This window comes from Elephantulus edwardii, unplaced genomic scaffold (assembly GCF_000299155.1).
Source record: "Elephantulus edwardii isolate Elephantulus edwardi_28Jun2011 unplaced genomic scaffold, EleEdw1.0 scaffold00077, whole genome shotgun sequence".
NCBI lineage: Eukaryota > Metazoa > Chordata > Mammalia > Macroscelidea > Macroscelididae > Elephantulus > Elephantulus edwardii.
The window spans coordinates 8,777,639-8,799,137 of record NW_006399827.1 but is presented as its reverse complement, the minus strand read 5'-3'; the positions used below and the strand labels follow the sequence as shown (position 1 = coordinate 8,799,137).

The 21,499-nt window shown below is 46.8% G+C and overlaps 1 protein-coding gene across 1 annotated transcript; it reads right to left on the bottom strand.

Annotated features, from left to right (window-relative positions):
- Positions 1 to 1,649: 1,649 nt before the first annotated feature.
- LRRC59 (leucine rich repeat containing 59) lies at positions 1,650 to 15,042 on the bottom strand. The gene is made up of 7 exons (XM_006889295.1): positions 14,938 to 15,042; positions 12,837 to 12,896; positions 11,071 to 11,229; positions 10,731 to 10,835; positions 6,686 to 6,758; positions 3,666 to 3,839; positions 1,650 to 2,203 (listed from the first exon to the last, which is right to left on the bottom strand). The coding sequence occupies exons 1-7, from the start codon at positions 15,040 to 15,042 to the stop codon at positions 1,956 to 1,958; spliced, it is 924 nt and encodes a 307-aa protein (XP_006889357.1). The 3' UTR covers positions 1,650 to 1,955.
- Positions 15,043 to 21,499: the final 6,457 nt, after the last annotated feature.

The following is a 21,499-nucleotide window of genomic DNA, read 5'->3' as shown; positions in this document are numbered from 1 at the left end:
CACCCTCAGGGACAAGGACGGAAAGCCGGGGGTTCTGCATGAGCCCCTGTAACATGACTGCACTGCAGACTGGAACGACGCCCAGAAGGGCAGGCCTCGGTCAGGCCCATGGGTGTAATTGCTCATCAAAGTCTGTCACCTCAGGACCAGCTAGATGTTTGCATTGACCTCCACCAGCGTTTAACGTTTCTCTCCGAGCAAAAGCCAGCTGCCACCAGGAAGCACCCCTGCCTGTGCCCCAGCTGCCCGTTAAAACAAAAGCAAACAGAGACAGACTGCTCAGACATATATTTAATAATTGTAGAAATCCAAAAGAACCTCAGCATCAAATCTAGAAGTTGTGAACTGATGTCTGTGGGTTGGCTTGACGAGGCTGGTGTCACCCAGCCCGCCTCCCACCCACTGAGCTGCCTCAACCAGCGCAAGAGCGGGGGTATGATTGCTATGCTGACTTGTATTATAATCATATGTGTTTGTTTTTAGTTTCAATAAAGCATTTGTACCAATGGCTCTGGAGCTTGGAGGAAGACTAAAGGAACGTGTAGTGATTCTGGTAAGGCGTGGACCTATGCAGCAGAGCAGTCCTTGGGGGAGAAAGAACAAGGTACCAGGACAGCCAGATGGGCCAGCAAGCTGGATCCTGCCCTCTCTGTCTCTGGACTGTGACAAGTCTCACTCTCTGGGAGAGGCAAGCAGTTTGCAGTCAGGAGCTTTCAGTGAATGAGCACCATCACATGGCTATTTCTGATCCTTTCATCCAGCTGTTGTGAAAGAGATGAGGCAAAGGAAATCATAAAGCAAGAAAATGCTTAATCAAGCAGACAAGAGACTGGTCTTGACATAACGTGCTAGCCACGCCCCAGTTTTTAAGCTCCATGATGCCACTTGATTCTCTTCAAAAGTAGGTGTAGTTACAGGTCTAGAATCTAAAGTTCTAAATCTCAGTCCCTTTGAAGCAGTTTTCAGGCTGCTTTTGAGGTATTTAGCCACACCAACTACTAGCAGAGATATCAGATGATGTGGCTTTGCAAGGACCCGCCTCCTTGCTTACTGGCAATCAGGGAGTTAATGCTCTGACGTGGAGGCAAAGAGCCTGGACTATCCCTGTCCTAGAGAAGCCACGTAAGTTGAGGCAAGACTCCACAGGAGTCGCCCAAGACCCTTGTGGCCGTGAGATTTCCATCTGTGAGTCACAGATCTTCATGTACCATCAAAGAGTCTAGACTCTTTAGCTGAGACAATTCTGATGTGTTCTGTTCTCTTGGGATGTCGTCAAGGAGGTAAAAATGATGGAAAGAAAGGGTACTGGAGTGGGGAAACCAGTCCTGCTTCAAACTAGCTGTGAGACTGTAGGCAAGTCAGTTTCCTTGCCTAAAAAATGTCACTGGACTGGAAGTCCCTTTCACAGCCTCGGATTTGGTGAGGTCACAGAATGTCTAAGGAATGTCTGAGATCCTTAAGAAAATAGTATTCACCCCTCCCCTCCAACTTAGCCTGGAATTGCTCTGAGCGTGGTGTTCCCTCTGGTCCCCATGAACTCACTGCTGCCTCCTGACCTGCCGGGGCTATCCAGGGAAGGGTGGAACAAAGGGCTTGTGGCATACAAAAGTATAAATGTAGTGACAGCTGACCATTTATAGAAACCAGACTTGCCTTTACACAGCTTTGTGGCACTCGGAAAGGCTAGGCTTTTAGGCTTTTCCTCTCCCCCTCCCTAGGCCTGTTCCTTCAGTCATGCAGGTAACTCCCCCCACCTCCCTTTTTTCCTTATTCCAACAGGAAACCCTGCCTAAGGAACAAAGGAGTCCAACAAAGAGGAGTCTCAAGTACCAGTCAGCAGCCATTTGATGACGGCAGGTAGGTCTGACGCTAAAAACAGGTTGTGTCCAGCAGAACCCAATTCCATAGGAATCCAAGCTCCAAGGCTGGGGAGGCAGCAGGTATCTGGGATGAGCTCACTGCTGGGAGTCGGTCTGGAGGACCCACTGGAGGATCTCATGGCTGCGCAGACCCCGGAGAGCGTTGTCGTAGACAGTGTTCACACTGACGCAGACAGGCTGCTGCTGCAGCTCTGTGACCCGACAGGCCACCAGCCCACCTGCCACACACAGCAGCAGCAGCAACAACAGCAGCTTCAGCACAGCCCAGGACCTCGTGTGTTTCCGAGGTGGAGGCTTGCGGGGCCGGGAACCAGACTTTGATTCTGGAGGGGTGAAGTCAGACACAGAAAGGTTAGTGTCAGAGACCTATTCCACCCATCATGCAGTTTCTAACTTGCACATCCACTGATAACCCTCTTTCTCAAACAAAACTCGCAGGCCCTGAAAGGGAAATGTTTGAAGAATATCTGAATTCTTGAAAAAAGCCATCCAGAGGCTGAAATAGAGGCTTTCTCCCTTAGAGTGCAAAGGAACACATTCTGAAGTGGCCTGGGAATCTCACGAAGTCCCTAAGGCCCAAAGTCACACAGTGACTCAACAAGCCTCCCTGGTCCCAGGGAGAGGCCAAACTAGGGACATCACGCTACCAACTGAGAAAATGGGTTTGAGATTTATTAAAATTGTGAATGTCATATTCTATAATAACACCAAAGATGATTGTTGCTAGGAATGGGAGACTGTCATGTTCTGAAATAAGGAAAAATGTGTCTGCAGTGAACAGAATTCTGTAGTTATCCCTCAGTGTTCAGCTGCTTGAGTCCCCTCATAGAAGATGGCTTAGTATCTGCATATGACTACAGATTCTCCTGTCTATTTTAAATCATTTCTACATTACTCAGAGCATGTAATTCAGTGAAAATGTTACATGAGTAGCACTTTTTGGTCCCTCTCCGAGGGACTGCTTTGACTATGCGGTGCTCCTCCTACTTAATTTTGATCCTCGGTTGGTTGAATCCACAGATGTAGAAGGCCAACCACACGTTTAAAATTAGAAAAGTACATGGCCCTGTAAGAAAATCACGGAGGAGTTTCTTATGTGAGCCTGACCACTCCCCTGAGGTGGGGTCCTACCAAGCTCACTTTCCATAAGGAAGTGCAAAGAGGTGAAGAGAAAGCAGACACAGCTCCTTCCCTCTCCAGGGTTTCTTTCGAGGGACCCCTTCACCCAGAGGGCATGTACTAACTTCCCTCATACAGGGGCCCACCTCACCGTGTGCATTTGACTTACCCAAACCCAACTGGACATACCCTAAGCTAGGTACACAAACCACAATACATATTCCATATAAAATGGTTCTTTAATGCAGCAGCAGCATTCCTCTGGTGTTTGAGCCAAGAGATCTGTTTCAACTCAAAAAACCCCGAGGCAGCTAACCTGACTGAGGGACCGCTGACACTCAAAACCCGGGCCCATGGATGATTCTCCATGGATGATGTGAGGGATGTTACAGGTAGCCTGACAATCTGCAATCTTTGCCTTTCTCAGTGCATTTAGAACCCAACTCTTAGAAGCAGTGTATGACACCCCGTTCTGGTAATGCTCTGAGCTATATCTGAGAAGTACGTGGCACTGGGGAACAAACCAGCCGGCACATGCCCCCTGGGAGTCCCCATCTCCCAGCGCTCTAAGAGCCTATTTTGCCTGAGGTCTGCAAGCTCCTTCAACTCTGCCTGAAAACACAAGTCTGTTGACTGCACCTCTGGAACCGCTGTCAGAAAACTTACTCTGGGCCTGGTTTGTCTCCTTCTTCGGCTTCTTCTCCTGTTCCCGCTTGGAGGCTTTGAGGGCATCATACTCCTTCCTCCGGCGCTCCTTCTCTTCTGCCTTCTCCCGCTTCCGCACTTCCCGTTCCTGAGCCTCCTTGGCTCTCTGCTTAGCCTCACGCTTCTTCTCCGCCTCTGCACCAAATACACCCAACAATGACTTCTCTTCCAAAGACCCTCCAGTTTGCTTTCCCAAAAGACTAAAGGATGGATTCAGCCTCTTTCCCCTTCTGCCATGTTGTTGTTTGCCTTCGAGTGGAGCACGACTCATAGCAACCCTATGAACAAAAGGCCTGAAGCCCCTCTACAACTATCGACATTTATCAACGTTCAGAGTTTCCGGAGGCATGTTGTTTAGGAAGCAGATGCCACTCTTGCTTCCAAACCTGTCATAGTATGTTGATGTTTTTATGTACCATTGAGTCGCCTGTGATATATAGCGACCCTAAGGACAGCAGCTCTGAACCCTTCCCTGTCCTGAGCCAGTTTCACTAATTCCAACACACCAACCCCCACTGCTCTATCTCATCCAAGGTCTCCCTCTCCTGCTCTGTCCGTCCACCCTTCTGAGCATGATGTCCTTCTCCAAGGACCAATCTTCCTGGCCATGTTCCCAAAGTCACATAAATATTCAAAAGAAGTTATCTTTCTGCTTTCCTGAATATACCCCAAATCGACTGCTCTTGAGCCAAATACCCTGTTGGATACAGAAGAACTACCTCATTGGGTCCCCAACGCTGTGACCTTTACAGAAGCAGACTGCCACACTCCAGTAGGGCAGCTTTAGATACCTTCTGGTATCTAAAGCCTCTAAGTGCTTTAATCACTGAGCTACAATGTCTCCTTTCTAGAAAGTAAGTCTTGTCTGAAATCCAATACACTCCGTTTGCTGGCTAGATTCCTACTGGTTCTGAGTCACTCACAGTGGAGATTGCAGAGTAATAGAGCAGGGGCTGGGTCACAGTGAAGATCATAGAGTAATACAGCAGGGGCTGGGGACTGGACTAAGGCATGGGCAATGAGCCTGCTGCCCTAGGATGTGAGAATCAAAGACACAGCAGCTGACAGCCTATGGCCCAAATATGAAGAGAACTAACAATGGCAGTACTGTGTCTATGGGATTCCTCACTTCCCAAGCTTAAAAAAGGAAGGTGGCATGAGGAGGGCAAGTTTGTTGTTGTTGCTGTGTGTTGCTGAGTTGGAAACAACTCATAGCTAACCCGTTAGCAGGTTTTCTGAGGATGTAAATCACACAGGAGATTGCCCCTCTTTTCCCCACAGAGCACCAGGAGAATGAGAAAATAGCACAAAAGTTTAGGGGCAGAGAGAATGGAAACATTTCACAGAAAAAAATGAGACTAAGTTTGTCAAAGTAATGTCTAGATTCCAACTCGGAAATCTGTAGCACATTCAGATTTACTTAACAGCTAAAGTCTGTGTTTACATGCAGTACCTGACTTACAAATGATTGGGTTCCAAAAGTGCATTTCCCAGTTAGTTATTTGGGAGTCTGAAACATTCCTCCAAAGCCAGAATGCCACATATGGTGGTTCCATGTCCCTTTGGAGCGTAAAAGCCCCTTTGAGCCATCAGGTAGCTGAACAGTAGTACTCAGTGCTGTAGCTTTCCACGGCTTCTCAGTGAAAACAAGCACCAGGTCCCAGCTGCGCACTGAGAGTGCCAAGAACACACTCGGCCCAGCATCTAATCTGGAGACACGTGCGCTCAAGAAGGGCCCGCAGCAGTGTGGAGGACAAACACGGGTCCTCGTCACAGCAGCCACGCCATGATGGTGTTTACAGACTTCAGGGACTGCCATGGTCAGTTCTATGCAGGGAGGGAGCTGCCAGCCAGTCAAAGGAGCACTGACTGTGGGCCAGGCATGGCTCTGCATGAGACAAAACAGCAAATTACAGGCAAGCTGCTCCTAACTCATAATGACAAGTGTCAGAATGGAGTCGATGGGTGGCTTTGAAAGAGTTAAGGTTAACCTGCGGTAATAACTGAGAAGAGATGGGGGATTATAAGCAGTCAGCCATGTAAAGATCAGGGAAAGGAAACCTTAGAACCAGAGTCCCTACAGCATGAGAGTGCTTGGTGTATTTAAAACACAGCAGAGAGACCCTAGTGGCTCAAAGTAACAAACAGCACTCTTTCCCATGGTCATGGACAAGGCCAGGGAAGCAGGCTTACATAATATGAGATCTTGTCTACCCTGCTACTGAGGTTAAGTTTCATCCCATGTTCAATGGGAAGCCATTAGTGTCTTAAGCTCATAGCTTAATTTCTTATTAGAACTCCAAACTTTGTGGAGAATGGATGTGAAGAGATGGCAAGCATGTTGGAGAAATAGCTAGCCACCAGAAGGAAGTCTTGGTTACAGTGTCAATCAAGGTAGAAAGGAAGATGAGTTAGAGAGCTTGGTGCCAAACTGGACATGGATGGGAATGACTGAAGGGACCCAACACCTTGCAAGTTTTAAGCTTGAACAGCTGTGAGGACAATGATTTCCTATTAAGAAAGAACACTAAGAGAGGTGGCACAATTTCCTAACCGGTCTTAGGGACCTGTTTTAGCCACATTAAGTTTGAGATGCCTGTGAATTCTCCAGAGGATCTGGTGGTACAGTAGTTAAGTGCCAAAAGGTTGGCAGTTCACACCCAACAGCCTCCTCATAGGAGGAAGATGTAGCAGTATACTTCCATAAAAAATTTAGGGTTACTATGAGTTTGTGTCTGTTCATCAGCAGTGGGAGGCTGGGTTTACGCATTCTCCGAAGATGAAAGATAAGCAGTTGTTAGGACGTGAAGCCAGTGGAAAGGTCAGGATGGAGCTGGTCCTCAGCTAAGGATGGTCCACCTACCGCTGCTTGGCTTCCCATTGTCCTTCAAGGCTCTAGCAGAGATGCTGACTCCTGAAGCAATAGCCAGTTGGGTGCGTGAAAAGTCTAGAAGGTGACTAGGAGAGGGCTGGCCACTCACCTCGTTCAACTTCCAGCCGCCGCTGCCTCTCTCGCTCCTGGTCAGCCTGCACAGCCCTCATGTGCTGCAGCACCTGTGAAGGAGAAGAGGTGCTGAAGGGCCGAGTCCAGAGAGTCCCTGACTCACAGCACAGCTGCGACAGTTCCAGTGCCTCCAACTGTAAGTTGGTTCTGACCTAAACCAAGTAAATCTCTTTTTTGATTGCCTTTTATTATCTTTTATAAGTTCTCTCTTTATTGTCTTTTGGGGTTGGGGTGGGAATGATAACAGCAAATTAACAGCTGCAACCTTATATGGGACACATACCACTAACAATAAAATATAAATAAAAAACAAGTGGTTGTAAATGGAAATACAGAATCTGAGTGCTAACCCTCTTGGTGTCCTAACTCCATGGTCCAGCCTTATTGGAGAATTACACAAACCTGACTTGACTCCCCAGGTGTCAGAAAAAGTCTGGGAAACGACGTCAACTATGAAATGGTCTGCATTCACGGTCGCTCTCACACACTCGTTTGCCCGTCACCAGTCCTCTCAGCAGCTCCTCCTGAGGGAGAAGCTGTGCTTCCTCGGAGCTGCGTTCTGACTCCTCTCCCTTCAGCTACCTGACAGCTGCCCTCCCTCCCCAAGCTGTCCATCTCAGTCATAATACTGTCAGTTACTTAAGGGCAGGAACCAGTGGCCTGTATGTAGGATACCAAGTGGCTAACAAAGAACAGGAAGCTTAATTAATGACTAGCTAGATTGCTGTGACTGGTGGGGTGCCACTCCACATGACTAGAAAGCACTGTGTTAAGACCCAGACAGGGTTTCTGAGTCCTTCAATCAGAGCTGACTCTACTACACTAAGCTGCTTTTAACTGCACCTGAGCCTGTGTAGATGCTGAGGAAAGAGAAGAGAATGAGCCATTCAGTTCAAACCCTGCACAAATGGAATGGGCACCTTAAGCCCCTAAATCCTCCTTGATTCAGTCATGAATGATCTCTGATAAAAACAGCTGCCAAGATCATCACTATGTGCACAATTAGGGGTGGGAGGTAAAAGACCCTTTTATGTTTCCTTGGAGGTAGGGGACAGAATGGAAGTGAGAAACCCAACAGGCACCTGACTTGACCACAGGTGTGGGCAAACTGTCGTTCTGAGCTAATTTCCTCATCTGGAAAGATACTACTGAGGCACTGAAAAATGACCAAGAACTCCTGAAATACTGCACAACATGAATGACTCGAGAACAAATTGTGTTAATGCCCTTTTCAGTCACAAAAGGAAAATTACGGTGAGAGACCACCATCATAAAAAAAAAGGAAATGTTTATACACAGAATCAGTCTTAGGGGTTAACAGGGATGGGAAGAGAGGGAGAGGGAAACTAATAAATACAGAATATTAATAATCTACTAATAAATAGGTAAGTTGGCAGAAGGGAAAGGCATATACACTAAGGGGTTGATTCTCTCTTTGCCACTGACTTGGAACTGACTTGTAGCTGGCCCTCTGTGAGCTGTCAACTTTTCAGAGACTGTAAATCACATGGTAGATTGCCCAGCTTTCTGCCACGGAGCAGATGGTGGATTCCATCCACCTGCCTTAGGGCTGGCAATGCAACTCCTTACCCACTAGGCTACAAGAGTTCAGGGCTTGATTGATGTTGTGTGTTATCTAGTCAGAACTAACTTATAGCTGACCCTCCAGTGGGTTTTCCGAGGCAGTAAATTGCAGGGGAGGAGACTACCCATATTTCTCCCATGGAGCAGCTGGTGGATTCGAACCGCATGCCTTCAGGTTGGCAATGCTGCTCCTAACCACAATGCTACCAAAGCTGCCTCAGGTTGATCAGGCATTGTATTTATTAATCAGTGGTAATTAATGTTAGACAAAATGCCTAGGAATGATTGTGTGAAAAACCAATGATTTATAAACTTTCAAATTAAAAAAAAAAGCTATGTTGTAAAAATGAAATAACATACATAATTCTTGGCATTCATGTGTGTTTTCTCATAACTCCCTTTCTATGGCAGGAAGAAGGAGAAATGAGCCACGCCAACTTAGGACAGCGCATGCAGTTACATACTAGACGCTGTAGAAAGACATATGTTCAACTTTTATTTCTTGGAAACATCTGGCATGCTCACTCATTCTATGATGGCCTCTGGGGCACACCCACAAAAGGAGACCCCTCAAGAGGCTGGTCCGCAGCCACAGAACTGTCCTGGACCTGGTAGCACCTCCCTGAAGGCAGACCAGCTCACTACAAAAACAGCTGCTCAGCATGGAACAGCAGGATCGAGGGACAGAAAAACCTGATGGCAAGAGGCAGCTCAAGTCAAAGTCCCCTTCTCTGAACGTCTAAGATTAAACACCATTTAGCTGGTTTTACGGGCTGCTGAGCTAGTTTAAAACTGTGAAGGTTAAGAGACTCCCTTTTCACCTTGCTACAGGTGAACAGGAACTGATTATCCAACAACTCAAGCAGTTCACAAATGGGAGAAATTACCCAATCCAGTGAGTTCTGATGGCTTAGTGGTTAAAGATTTGCAATGCCAATACAAAAGTACATGGTTCAAACTGACCAGATGGTCCACAGGAGGAAGATGGGCACTCTCCCTTGTGACTGGGCCTCTGACAATGCACTGCGCAGTCACTTTGTGGTTAGTTCCAACTCAATGGTACACAACCACCACCACCCTGGTCTAGATTGTGCGCTCCTCAAAGGTAGGCTTTTATCTGCCTTGCTCACTTCACACACACACACAGGAGATGCGTGTTGAGTCCTGATTTCCATCCTCTGTGCTACGCTGTGCATCAGTGTGATCAGTCGCTGTGACTAATGCACTGGAGCACAAGGTCAGAGGTGGTGAGAGTGAAAAACACTGAGGGGCGAGTGAGCTCATCCTAACTGATGTAAGCCACACACTTACGAGACAGCTAAGGCTGCAGGGCACTGGCGGCAGGGACCCCGGCTCTGGGGATCACATCACAGCACAGTGCTGAAGGGAAGCAAAAGCTCTCGCGTTTCTTGTAGGTAAAAACTGGAGGGCTACCGACTTCCTGTGGTTCGGTGTTACTACTAAATGAATGAATGGTGGGTGCACCGAGTCAGGGAAAGGGGAGTAATAACTACTCAGGGTCTGGGGGTTATTAAATGATATTTAGAAAATGTGTAGAGCAAAGGAAGAGTATAACCAATGGTACCTACTTACTCTCCAAAATAGACATCACTTATGCGGCACCGAATTTTCAACACCAGATCTCATGGGTCATTTGTATTCTTCCCAGTTAAGGTGAAATTGCTGCCTTGGCCACTTGGCTGAAAAAGCCCTGACACAGGGCTGAGACTGTCACTAATCTTGAGGTTCACGGTAGGGACCCATCACACAAACAGAAGCGTACATGAATTCTAACACTTCAAGTCTTTTTGTTCAACATGCCTTCTAAACAGCCAATGAAGTCATCTGCTCTGCTGAAGCAGCAACGATCTGTCTCAAATCCAGGAGACTCGGTGCACTTGGAGCTGGTGAGATGTGGGCACAGTAATGTCCCTAACGAGCAGTGTTAAGGCGTCATCAAGGTAACTGGTGACGGGCAGTGTCTGTCCTCCATGCTGACCATGGTTCCTCACGCTCACGGCAGATGACTCGATGGCACCCGAGATAGCCAGGTCTGTCTGGGATATGTCTGTTCACAACTACACGTGTTTAAATATGATCAGTGTTTACTACCAAAATTCCTACAGTTACTGACTCAGAAGTGCCAAAGCCCCTAAACCTCTCGTCTTACTAAAATAACAGTCAACATCATGCAGCATTAGATTATACACAGTCCTGCAATACCGCCGAACACTGCTGTTCTAGGACTTGGAAAGTACGTGCACAAACGAGTTTCTGTGCTTGCCAGTCTCACAGTGGCCATTTTTCACTGAGACTAGTACTAGTGCTTTAATCAACTCACTCCTGGTTACAGGTGCCCTGGGAGGGAAAAACAAGCTGAGGAACAGGCCAGTGTCTGGGGAGAATGTGAAGGCGACCCCCGGGAGTTTCGAGCGTACCTTGTTTGCACACTGCTTACACTGCTTCTCATCCAAGCAGTCGCCTGCCACTTTGGCCAGGGCAGGATCCAGGGGGTTATCCTTCAGGTCCAGCCACTTCAGGCTCTACACAGATGGGCAGAGAGTCTAGTTAAGCCTGAGGATGCAGATGGAGTCCCCCCAAGATGGAACAAAAGGAGGAGGAAGGAAGCTCTGATTGTGTTCTAGCTGCAGGGAACAGCCACCTGCCGGGCAGAGCCAAATACCACCCAGGTGCTGTTCCTACCGTCTTTCTCCCAGCCACGCCCCGGCTGACCGTTTGCTACACCTGGCCATAAACCATTGGTTCACGAATTGTTACCTTGAGCTGAGCAAAGCTGACAGGCAGGGTAACCAGCCTGTTGTTGAGGAGATCCAGGTGCTGGAGGTTGACCAGCCGGCCAAAGTCCGCGGGCAGCTGCTGAAGCTTGTTTTTACTCAGGTCCAGCTTCACCAGGTGTGTCAGGCTGCAGAACTCCGACTAAGACCCAGAGAGAGAACACCTAAGCTCAGAGACTGTGATGGAACAGTCAGAAACCTATGTTCAGTCAGAGGTGCCTATGGATAAGTGGTCACTGCCTCTTACCAGCCAGTCTATCTTGAATGAAGGACTTTAAATGTCCACTCCTGGTGATAATTAATAGAAAAAGGCCTGGCACGTGCCCTAGCAGAGGGTCTTGGTGTTTGTTCCTTTATCCTTAGTTCTCTCCCTACCCCACCCTCCACATCTATACTGGCGTGATCAGGTATCCATATGATGGCCCACAGCACTTTATATTCACCTTTCATAGGATCTGTCAAAACATGTGAGGGTCCATTTTCCTATAGATCAAGCGCTCCTTAAGTACCTAGTCTTTGTTATTAACAGCACCTAACACAGTGCTTAGCACAAGTGCTCGGTTAAGTGTTCTCTCAATGACCGAGTGGGTGAATGCACTGAAGCCAATCTTACCCATATCATCTCTGGCACAGACCAAAATATTCACCCTGTCATTAAACCTTTGCTAAGTCCCCATCTGCAAGTGATGGTACAACCTCATCTAATGAGGCACTGTTCGTGCTCTCCTGAGACCTGTAAACGCCAGCAGATCTGCACTGCAGTGAGACGGGAGGCACAGACAAGGGACGAATTCAGATCAAACAGTGCAAGTGAAGTAATGACTGGCCACCTGTGTATAGCAGGCGTGAAAGCTGAAATTACCCCTCCTCTTTAATTAGAAGGATAAGACACTCCTGGAAGAAATGGGATTTCAGACACTTCTTGAATGTTACCAAGAGTTCTTGATGAGCCGTGAGGAGAGGCCATCACCAGTGAGTGAAGCCCAGGAGGACACTGGGAGGGGAATGGACTAATGAGCCAGTCAAGAAACTGCCAACTTTGAAGACTCGATCCCTGTGCCAAGGCAAAGTAGGAAGCTGCCCCAGAGTGGATGCCATGAATAAGGTGGCCACAGTGGGCTGGGGGAGAGGCTGTACTGCCAGCCAGCTCAGAGCCTGACCGTGAGCCCTACAGTAAGGGGAGAGTGGCCATCACCTAGGGGCGAGGGACAGGCTGACCAAATCTAACACACAGGTGAAGCAGAAGGAAATCTTGGATAAGCCACACAAGAAAAAGCAAAAATATGTGGCCAGATACTTTATGTACCAAATAAACAAACAAACAAAAAAACCTCCAGCAAATCTCAAGTAGCTCAAGTCCATCTCTGGGAGGATAATTACCCATAAAACGATATTCTTTCTGCTTCCTTCCTCTTTAAGAGAAGCACAAGGATATTGTTTACAAACATGTTCTTTCTGGATTGTGGAGCAATGTGCAAAATGGTCTCTAGTCCCTTTTAGACAATAGGGAGGTTCTGTATCTTTCAGAAGAATGAAATGAGGCAGAAAGAAAAAGTATGACCCCCAAGTAGTGACTCAGGCAGCATCCCGCTGACTTGGGTTTCCTCCCTGAGCGAAGCCTTCTCCCCCTCATCTCCATTTGGAGTTAGCAGCAGCCTATCAAGAGTATGGGCCTTATGACATAAACCCCCAAACAGGAAAGAGCAGCCCCCAAGGCTCCAGGAGGGGTTAAGGGCTTGTAAATCTTACCGGTAGAGTGGCGAGTTTATTGCAGGACAGATCCAGAATGGTGGCCTTTGGGAGTGCAGCCTAGGAAAAATGGTAAGATTAAAAAAACAAACAAAAAACCCCACACACAAAACAAATGTTAAATTAACCTGGGCTGATTCAGTCACATCTGCTGATGAAGCATTATCCTGAGGAAGTTCCCACAGCTAAGAAAAAAGGCCCTAAAATTCTGTATAATGTTCCTGGGGATAAAAGAGGGAGCAAACGAACCAGCCAACAACCACCCAGGGAAGAATGCAAAGACTAGAAATTTAATATGTGGAACATTCAAGAAAGAAATGTAGACTTTCAGAAATTCTACACGGAACTTTAATTTTTCTTTAGTAGCCTCTGTCATTTTATACTTAATTACAACGCTTGCATGAACCCTTATTAAGTTTCACGGCAGGGACTATGTATATTATAGCTTTCCAACTTCCATAGGGAGCTCCGGTGGCCTCGTGGGCGAAGAGTTACACTGCCAACTCAAAGGCAAACAGTTCGAATTCACCAGCTGCTCAGAGGGAGAACGATGGGTAATCTCCCATTTGATTTACAGGAGGGTTAGCTGTGCAATAGTTCCCACTCAAGGTAAATAAGTATGTTGTTGGTATGTACTATGGAGCAATTCCCATATCCCCCAGCTTAGGGCCTTTCTCACAGCAAGCACTCCACGTATGTACTGGCTGAATTATCACAGCCAAAGTGAAAACTAGGCCCTCAAAGCCCATCTCCTTTCCCCCAAGTTTTCAGGGCTGGGGAGGCTCAGCCAATGAGAGTCTTCTTTCCTCTCTAGGGGCCAGACTGTGCTGACTATCTGCCTGGAGTTCAAGGTTTTGGACAGCATTCCTAAGCCAAGCTGATGCAACACTGGGTTTCTTCTGTGGTGGGAAGGAAGCAAACATTCAGTCAAGGACCCGAGGACACTGTATTTTCCAGCTGTCAGAAAGTCCCAAGAATGGCATTTGGTGACTTAAAGCTTTACATGTTACCGTAGGAAAAGCACCATGAATAGAGCATTGCACTTCAGTCTTTGCTACCTGCCAAGCATATTATGTGTAAAATTATATTTACCCCTATGTTTTATAAATGAGGAAACCTAGGCATAAAAGGGAGATCTGATGTTATAAGGAGGTGGGCATCTCTATGGTGGTTCTTCTCCCTCAACCTCTGCAGGAGAAGATAGGCAATCTCCTCCTACGGGATTTACTGGAGGATCCGTATGAGTTGGTTCTGAATCAATGGCCAAAGGAGTGAGATACCATAAAGGTCAACTGGCTTACCAAGGGCACTTAGCTATTAAGCAATGTGGCTGGGACTTCAACTTGGGAATCCCTTTCTAACTACCATAAAACACTGCCATCGTGGAGGGAAGATTGAGCCAAGAATGAGGACAAAATGTAAAGGCCTTGAAACAAGTGTAGGTCATCCACAGCGGGAGGGGCCGTGCAAGGGGCTGGGGTGTGGGATCCGGCCCTTTGGCACCGCACCAGCTGTGGGGCTTCAGGCCTCTGTTTCCTGGGGGCGCGTGGTCGGGGGGAGGTGCAAGATGAGCGGTAGAGCGCGGGATTCCCGCCAGTTTCAGCAGTTTGCAGGAGACCTTGCCAACCAAGCAGTGAGATTTGCATTCATCAGGGGAGGCCGCCTTAGGGATGGGACAGCCGCAGGCGACTTCCTAGGAAAGACCAGTTCGAGGCCACACCCAAGGCTACCCAGAGGCCTAAATGCTAGACCGAGTCATTCATTCGTTTGGTCATTCATTCCGGACTGCAGCTACCAAAAGCTCCGACGGTGACTACTTCGGGTCGCGCACCGCGCTGGGACTCGTAGGTGCCCCCCAGATTAGGGCGAAATTAGCTCCTGGTCCGGACAAACAGATCCACCCCATCTGCTGGAACTGCGCCAAAGTGACACGTGTACATCCCGGGAAGAACACTGGGGACCCGGGCAGCTTCCCTGCGCCCAAGAACCCACCCTCTTCTCTTCGCAGATCGGGACATTAAGGCGGGGGCCAGGGAGGCGGCCCACACGGGGGCCATGCCCAGCGCCGGCGGGCCACGAGCTGGCGCCGGACTGTACTAACCAGCTCCTTGACGGGGACCTCGGTCAGGTTGCCGAGGCTCAGGTCCAGCTCGTTGCCGTCCAGCTTGTCGCGGAGGCTCCCGCCCTTGCTACCGGCCTTGGTCATTGTGACGCCGGCTGAGCGGGCCCCTTCTTTGGGACTCTGATTGGCAAAAAGGAAGGGGCTGGAGGCTGCTCGTCTGTTCAGCCGATTAGCACTCAAGCTACAGCGCCGTTGACCTTTGCCGCTGTAGCTGCGAGCTGCCGCCGCCGCCTGCCCGCAGATCTCACACGGAGTCCCGCACCCAGCTCCCACCGGTGCAGCCGCGACGACTGCCACTTCCGTGTCCACGTCACCTTCCGCGGCCACTGAGACGAGCTGGGCCAGAGCGGCTCACGCGTGCTCGAGCGCGCCACCTGGTGACTGGCACAGCACATTGCGTGTCACCACCACCGCCGGAGAAGGCGCTGGGTTAGGTTTTCCGCCCAGAAAGTCCGATTCGAAGGTGGCCTCCAGTCGGCATCGTCATCGCAAACACGAAGAAAGGAAAGCAGACAGGACCAGGCACCAGAAGCCCTGAGCGCACATCCAAAACTGATCTCATCAGATTGCTCCCATGCGCCTGGAATAGAGGCCGCAACTGGATGTCCTCCAAGACTGCGTCGACTCATAGCGATCCCATTGGACATAGTCGAACTAACTGCACCATAGGATTTTCAAAACTATATGCTTGACAGAAGCAAAACGGCTGACATTTTACCTAGCGGCTAACTCGCTTAAACACTGCGTCACCAGCGGCTCCTTCCTTCCATCCAACTCTCAACATCATCTGGAAAACTTGACCTCCTGAATTTCTCTCCTCTCTGCACTGCTTCAGCCTTTTTCCAGGCTTGCATCTGGAGCAAGCCAATAACCTCCCGCCCTCCTCCACTTAGCTGCCAGGATGATCTTCCTAAATAACTAGCCTCTATTTAAAATCTTTAACTACTAGTAGGATATTAATCACACTGCTTCCTAGGCTGGATGTGTCTGGCAGATTTCTGCAGCCTCCTCTCAAACCCCAAACCCTGCTTGATCCCGTGTACACTTGCTGTGATGGCCTGTACACTTTCTCCTCTCTTGGAACAACACACCTTCTCTGCCTAGGGGATTCCTGGTCTTTCAGGCAAAGCTCCATGGACCAGCAGGAACCCTGGCCCAAGTTAGATGTCTCCGTCAACGTTGGTACCTGAGACTTTATAGCCTTGTGCTGAAATGGGGCCTGTGACATTAGAATGTCTGGGTATTTTTAATCCTGCCTCCGTTACTTAATAGGACACTATCAAGTGAATTTATTACTCATGTCCTCATCTGGGGATATGGGAGAAATGTGAATATTAATGATGCCCCACTCATAAAGTTTTAAGAGGATTGAGCAAGTAAAACATGAATAGCTTAAAACAGCAAGTTCTTGGGAAATACCCAATAAACCTTAGCTGTAATTATGCTATTATGTATTATTGTTGTGTGCCGCCTAGTTGAACTTTTCATTGACTTTCCAGTGGGTTTTCAGAAGCAATAAATCACAGGAGCGGAGATTGGCCATCTTTCCTCTGAGAAGCAGCTGGTAGATTCAAATGGCCTGCCCTCAGGTTGGCAGCATAACTCCTTATCACTGAGCCACTAAAGCTCCCTACTCTGAACTAGACTTATCTTTTCATGTCTGTCCAACTCTTTGAACTGTATAAAGGCAGAGATTTTATCTTAATCATTTTGTATCCTCAGTATCTGAGTCATAATAATTGCTTCATAAGTGGGTGTTGAATGAACTAATGGATCACATTACTCACCCCAAACCTCAGTTTGCTCATCTTTGAAATGGATTAGTAAAGAACCATGAAGTACAATAGACTCACTACTACCACCATCAAGACAAAGTTCTCATTGGCCTTTTTTGAAATGTTTTTGTTGTTGTTAGATGCCATTGAGTCAGAACTGACTGATGGCTGACCCTTCAGTGGGGTTTCAGAGGCTATAAATTGCATGGGAGGAGATTGCCAACCTTTCTCTCACAGAGCAGCAGGTGGATTCGAACCACCTGCTTTGGGTTGGCAGCACAACTCCCAAGACCACCCAGAGCTCCCTTCTGGGAATAGACAAGGGCAACTGGGCAACACACTTACCAACATGATTAGGTTCCAGACATTAGGTTAGGATCCAAAGATCAGGTTATTATGCAAAAGCTAGCATTATGCAAAACTGAAGATTTACCCCATCAGGTCACAAAACAGAGGACAGCTACAAAACTACAAAATTATTAAATCACATCTTTATAACTGCCAGACTACTGAGAATTATGTCCAAGCCAAGTTGACTATAAACTTAGCCATACAATCAACATTATGCTTTGCCTAGCAACTCAACATTTGTTACCACCAGACACAATGTTGTTAATAAATAAAACAGTTGGATACTGGAATGTTTACTATTGTAAATGCAAAATATTGGATAATGAGATTGTGGGGAAATGAATAGATATAATACATTGGAATCTGGCAGCTTCTAAAGCCTTTGAGCATTCATTTTCTTATTTTGCTAATGTGCAGGAGGAGATTACGATCACACATTTTGTTGTTATTCTTCTTTTATGGAAGAACAAACCAAGCTCAGAAAGAAGTAATTTGTCTTCAATCACACAGCTGGTTGCGGACCAACTAAATATTTTATCTCAAATTCTGTATCTTCTCACCAGACCTTAATTTCCCTGTTCTTAAGAAATTGTTGTTGTTATGTGCCATCAAGTCGCTTACAACTCATAGAGACCCTGTGTACAACAGCCCTAAACTCTGCTCTATCCTGTGCCAATCGCACTGCCTCCCACACACCCATCCCAATTACCCCAGTCACTGAATCAATCCACCTCATAGAGGGTTCCCCTTCTGCGCCGTCCCTCCACCCTCCCAAGCATGATGTCCCTCTCCAAGGACCTCTCCCTCCTTACAGCATGTCCAAAGTATGTCAGACAAAGCCTCAGAATCTTTGCCTCCAAGGAGCAGCCTGGATGAATTTGTTTTTCTTGGCAGTCCAAGGTACATTCAATACTCTTCTCCAGCACCACAGCTCAAAGTCATCAATTCTCCTTCTATCCTCCGTGGTCATTGTCCAACTCTCTGATGCATAACAAGTGATTGCAAAGACCATAGCCTGTATCAGAAACACCTTAGTCTCCAGAGTAACACCATTGCTCTTCAGTGTCCTGGAGAGGTCTCTAACAGCAGACTTTCCCATCGCAATACGTTTTTTGATTTCCTGACTACCCATAAACCCACTGCTGCTGATTCTGACGCATAGTGATCCCACGTGTTACAGAGCAGAACTGCTCCAGAGAGTCTTCTTGGCTGTAATCCTCACGAAGGGAGCTCTAGGGGCCTAGTGCACAGGAAGTTGTCTCCTAACCCAAAGATGGCACCTCTCTGGCAGTTCTCACAATTTGTAACCCAAGGATCTTAAGGAGCCTCCAGTCCACATGAATAATAACTGTATAAGGTAGAAAGGAGACATGTCCTAATATAGGTGAAACTTGTGAGTGGACATTTGAGGATGATAATGTTGGCCTTACATATTAAGCACATTCTATGTGCAAAGAACTGTGTTTACATAAAATATTTCCTTTAACTCAAGCTTTATTAACAGTTCTCTAAGGTAGATACTATTTCTGTTTTACAGGGGAAAAAACCCAAAAAACTCAAGGAGGCCAAGCATTTAAATATACCTTTTTTAAAATTTTTTTTATTTTTATTGTGTACCCTCAAGTCAGATCTGATTGGCATGGGATGAGATTGTTCCTCCTTCTCCAGTGGAGCATCTGGTGGATTCAAATCACGTACCTTTGAGATTTCAGCACAGCTTCTTACCCCTAGGCCACCAGAGCTCCTTCTAGGCCAAGCTTTTAATCACTACTCCTTCACCCAGATTGCCCAATTGATAATAGTCTTGGTACGTGAGTAAACATGTTGTATAAAATATAGATCCAAAAATTCTGGAAATAAAAGGAAGCATTTTTAAATAATTAAGGGAAGCATTCAAATCTTCACTTTTTCAAAACTGGCACAAAATAAAATTAGGAAAGAGAAGGACCTCATGCTCGGAAGGGTGGAGGGACAGCACAAGAGAGGAAGACCCTGGATGAGATGGATTGACACAGTGCCTGGGGCAATGGGGTAGATGTGTCAGAGACAGTGAGATTGGCTCAGGATAGAGTAGGCTTCAGAGCTATGGTGCATCGGGTCACTATGAGTCACAGTCGACTCAACGGCACATAACAACAACAACAAAGGTGGTAGTGGGAACCCAGAACAAAGAAAAGAAAAATGGGTTCATAACTAGCTTGAACGTAGGGGGAGCTGAGAAGGAAAAAAGACATTAGGAAGGCCTCCCTGGGGGAGGGACATTTATGTTGGGCTTTTTTTTTTTATATGGATTATCCATTATAATCCTTCCATAATGGTGTGATAAATAGTTCTGGTGGCATAGAGAGTTCTTCTGATAACCTTAAGGTGACCAGTTCAAATCCACCAGCAGCTCCAAGAGAGAAAGAGGGGTAAACCCCTCCCATGTGATTTGCAGCATCAGAAAACCCACTGCAGGGTCCACTATGAGTCAGAAAGTGAGGATGGAACAGCTGTGAATCGTTTAAATGTAATTCTTAGCTAGCTAGCTACCAGCAGTTCTTGGGGAGAAGATGAGCAATCAATTTACACGTGGTTTACAGCCTATGTTGGGCTTTGATGAATGGATTCAATTCAAACAAGCAGAGATGGGAGGTATTAGCTTTGGGGAAATCCTTCTTGGATCCCTGAAGCTGGAAACTCAGCAACTTTTCCGGGGGGGGGGAGGGGAATGAAGTTGGTCAACCAATTAGGCAGCTTTTTCCTGGAAAACAGTTGTTATTAGGTGCCATTAAGTCAAGTATGAGTCTACGAACATCAAATCTGAACCCCGTCCTATCCTGTGCCATCCTCGTCATCTCTGCAATACTTGAGCCCATTGGGGCAGTCACTGCGTCAATCCTTCTTGTTGAAGTTCTTCCTCTCTTTTGCTGACCTTCCATTTTTCCAAGCATGATGTCCCTTTCCAGGGAACAACCCATCCTAACAACATGTCCAAAATATGTGAGAAGAAGCCTCACCAGCCTTGCCTCTAAAAAGCACTGCCTGTACTTTCTCCAAGATCTAACTACTTGTTCTCTTGGTTGTTTATGAGATATTCTGTACTCTTCTCCAACTTCACAACTCAAAGGGATTGACTCTTCTTCTGTCTTCCTTATTAATTGGCCAGCTATCATATGCATAGTAAGTGATTGAAAAGAACATGGCTTGGATCAGGCACACTTTAGTTTTTAAACTGACATCATTGCTCCCTAGTACTTTGGAGCAGTCCCTGATGGCAGACTTCTCCAACGCTATTCATCTCCTGATCTGCTAACACCAAGGGTGTTGATTGTGGATTCAAGTAAGAGGAAATTGTTGACAATTTCAGTCTTTTCCCCATCTGTCTAGGAATAATAGAGGAACACAGGTAGCTATAGTATTAGATGTAGAGCCCAGATTGGAAGTGACTAAACAATTAGGAGAACCAGCTGCAAACATCCAGTAATAATTAGAACATGGAATGTAAGAAGTATGAATCTAGGAAAACTGAAAGTTATAAAAAATGAAATGGAATGCATAAATAGTGACATTCTAGGTATTAGTGAATGGAAATGGACTGGCATTGGCCACTTTGACTCAGATAATCATATGATCTACTATGATGGGAATTAAAAAATTGAGGAAGGATGGTGGTGCGTTCATAGTTAAAAAGACCAACTCGAAATTCTCTGAAGTACAATGCTGTGAGTGATAAGATACTAATCATATGTGCACAAGAAAGACATATTAATACAAATATTATTCAAATATACCAACAACTAAAGCCAAAGAGGAGGAAATTGAGGAGTTATACCAACTTTTGTTTGCTTGGCTCCACAGTCAACACTCTTGGCACCAGCAGCCAGAAAACTAAAAGACGTATTGTGTTGGGAAAGTCTGCTGTTAGGGACCTCTCTAAAGTACTGAAGAACAATGGTGTCACTCTGGAGACTAAGATGCACCTGATACAGGCCATGGTCTTTGCAAGCACTGCTATGTGTCAGAGAGCTGGACAATGACTAGGAAGGATAGAAGGAGAATTGATGCCTTTGAGCTGTGGTTTTGGAGAAGAGTATTGAATATACCATGGACTGCTAAGAGAACAAACAAGTTTGTCCTGGAAAGGGTGAAGCCAGGCTGCTCCTTGGAGGCAAGGAATCTGAAGCTTTGTCTGACATACTTTGGACATGTTACAAGGAGGGGTCAATCCTTGGAGAAGGACATCATGCTTGGGAGGGTGGAGGGACAGCGCAGAAGAAGAAGACCCTCTAAGAGGTGGATTTATTCAGTGACTGGGGTAATCAGGGTAGGTGTGTTGGAGACAGTGAGATTTTTTTTTAATTATATTTTATTAATTTTCATAAACATTTACAGAGATTTTGGGCTTCCACTCATTCATTGTTGCACTATTCTCT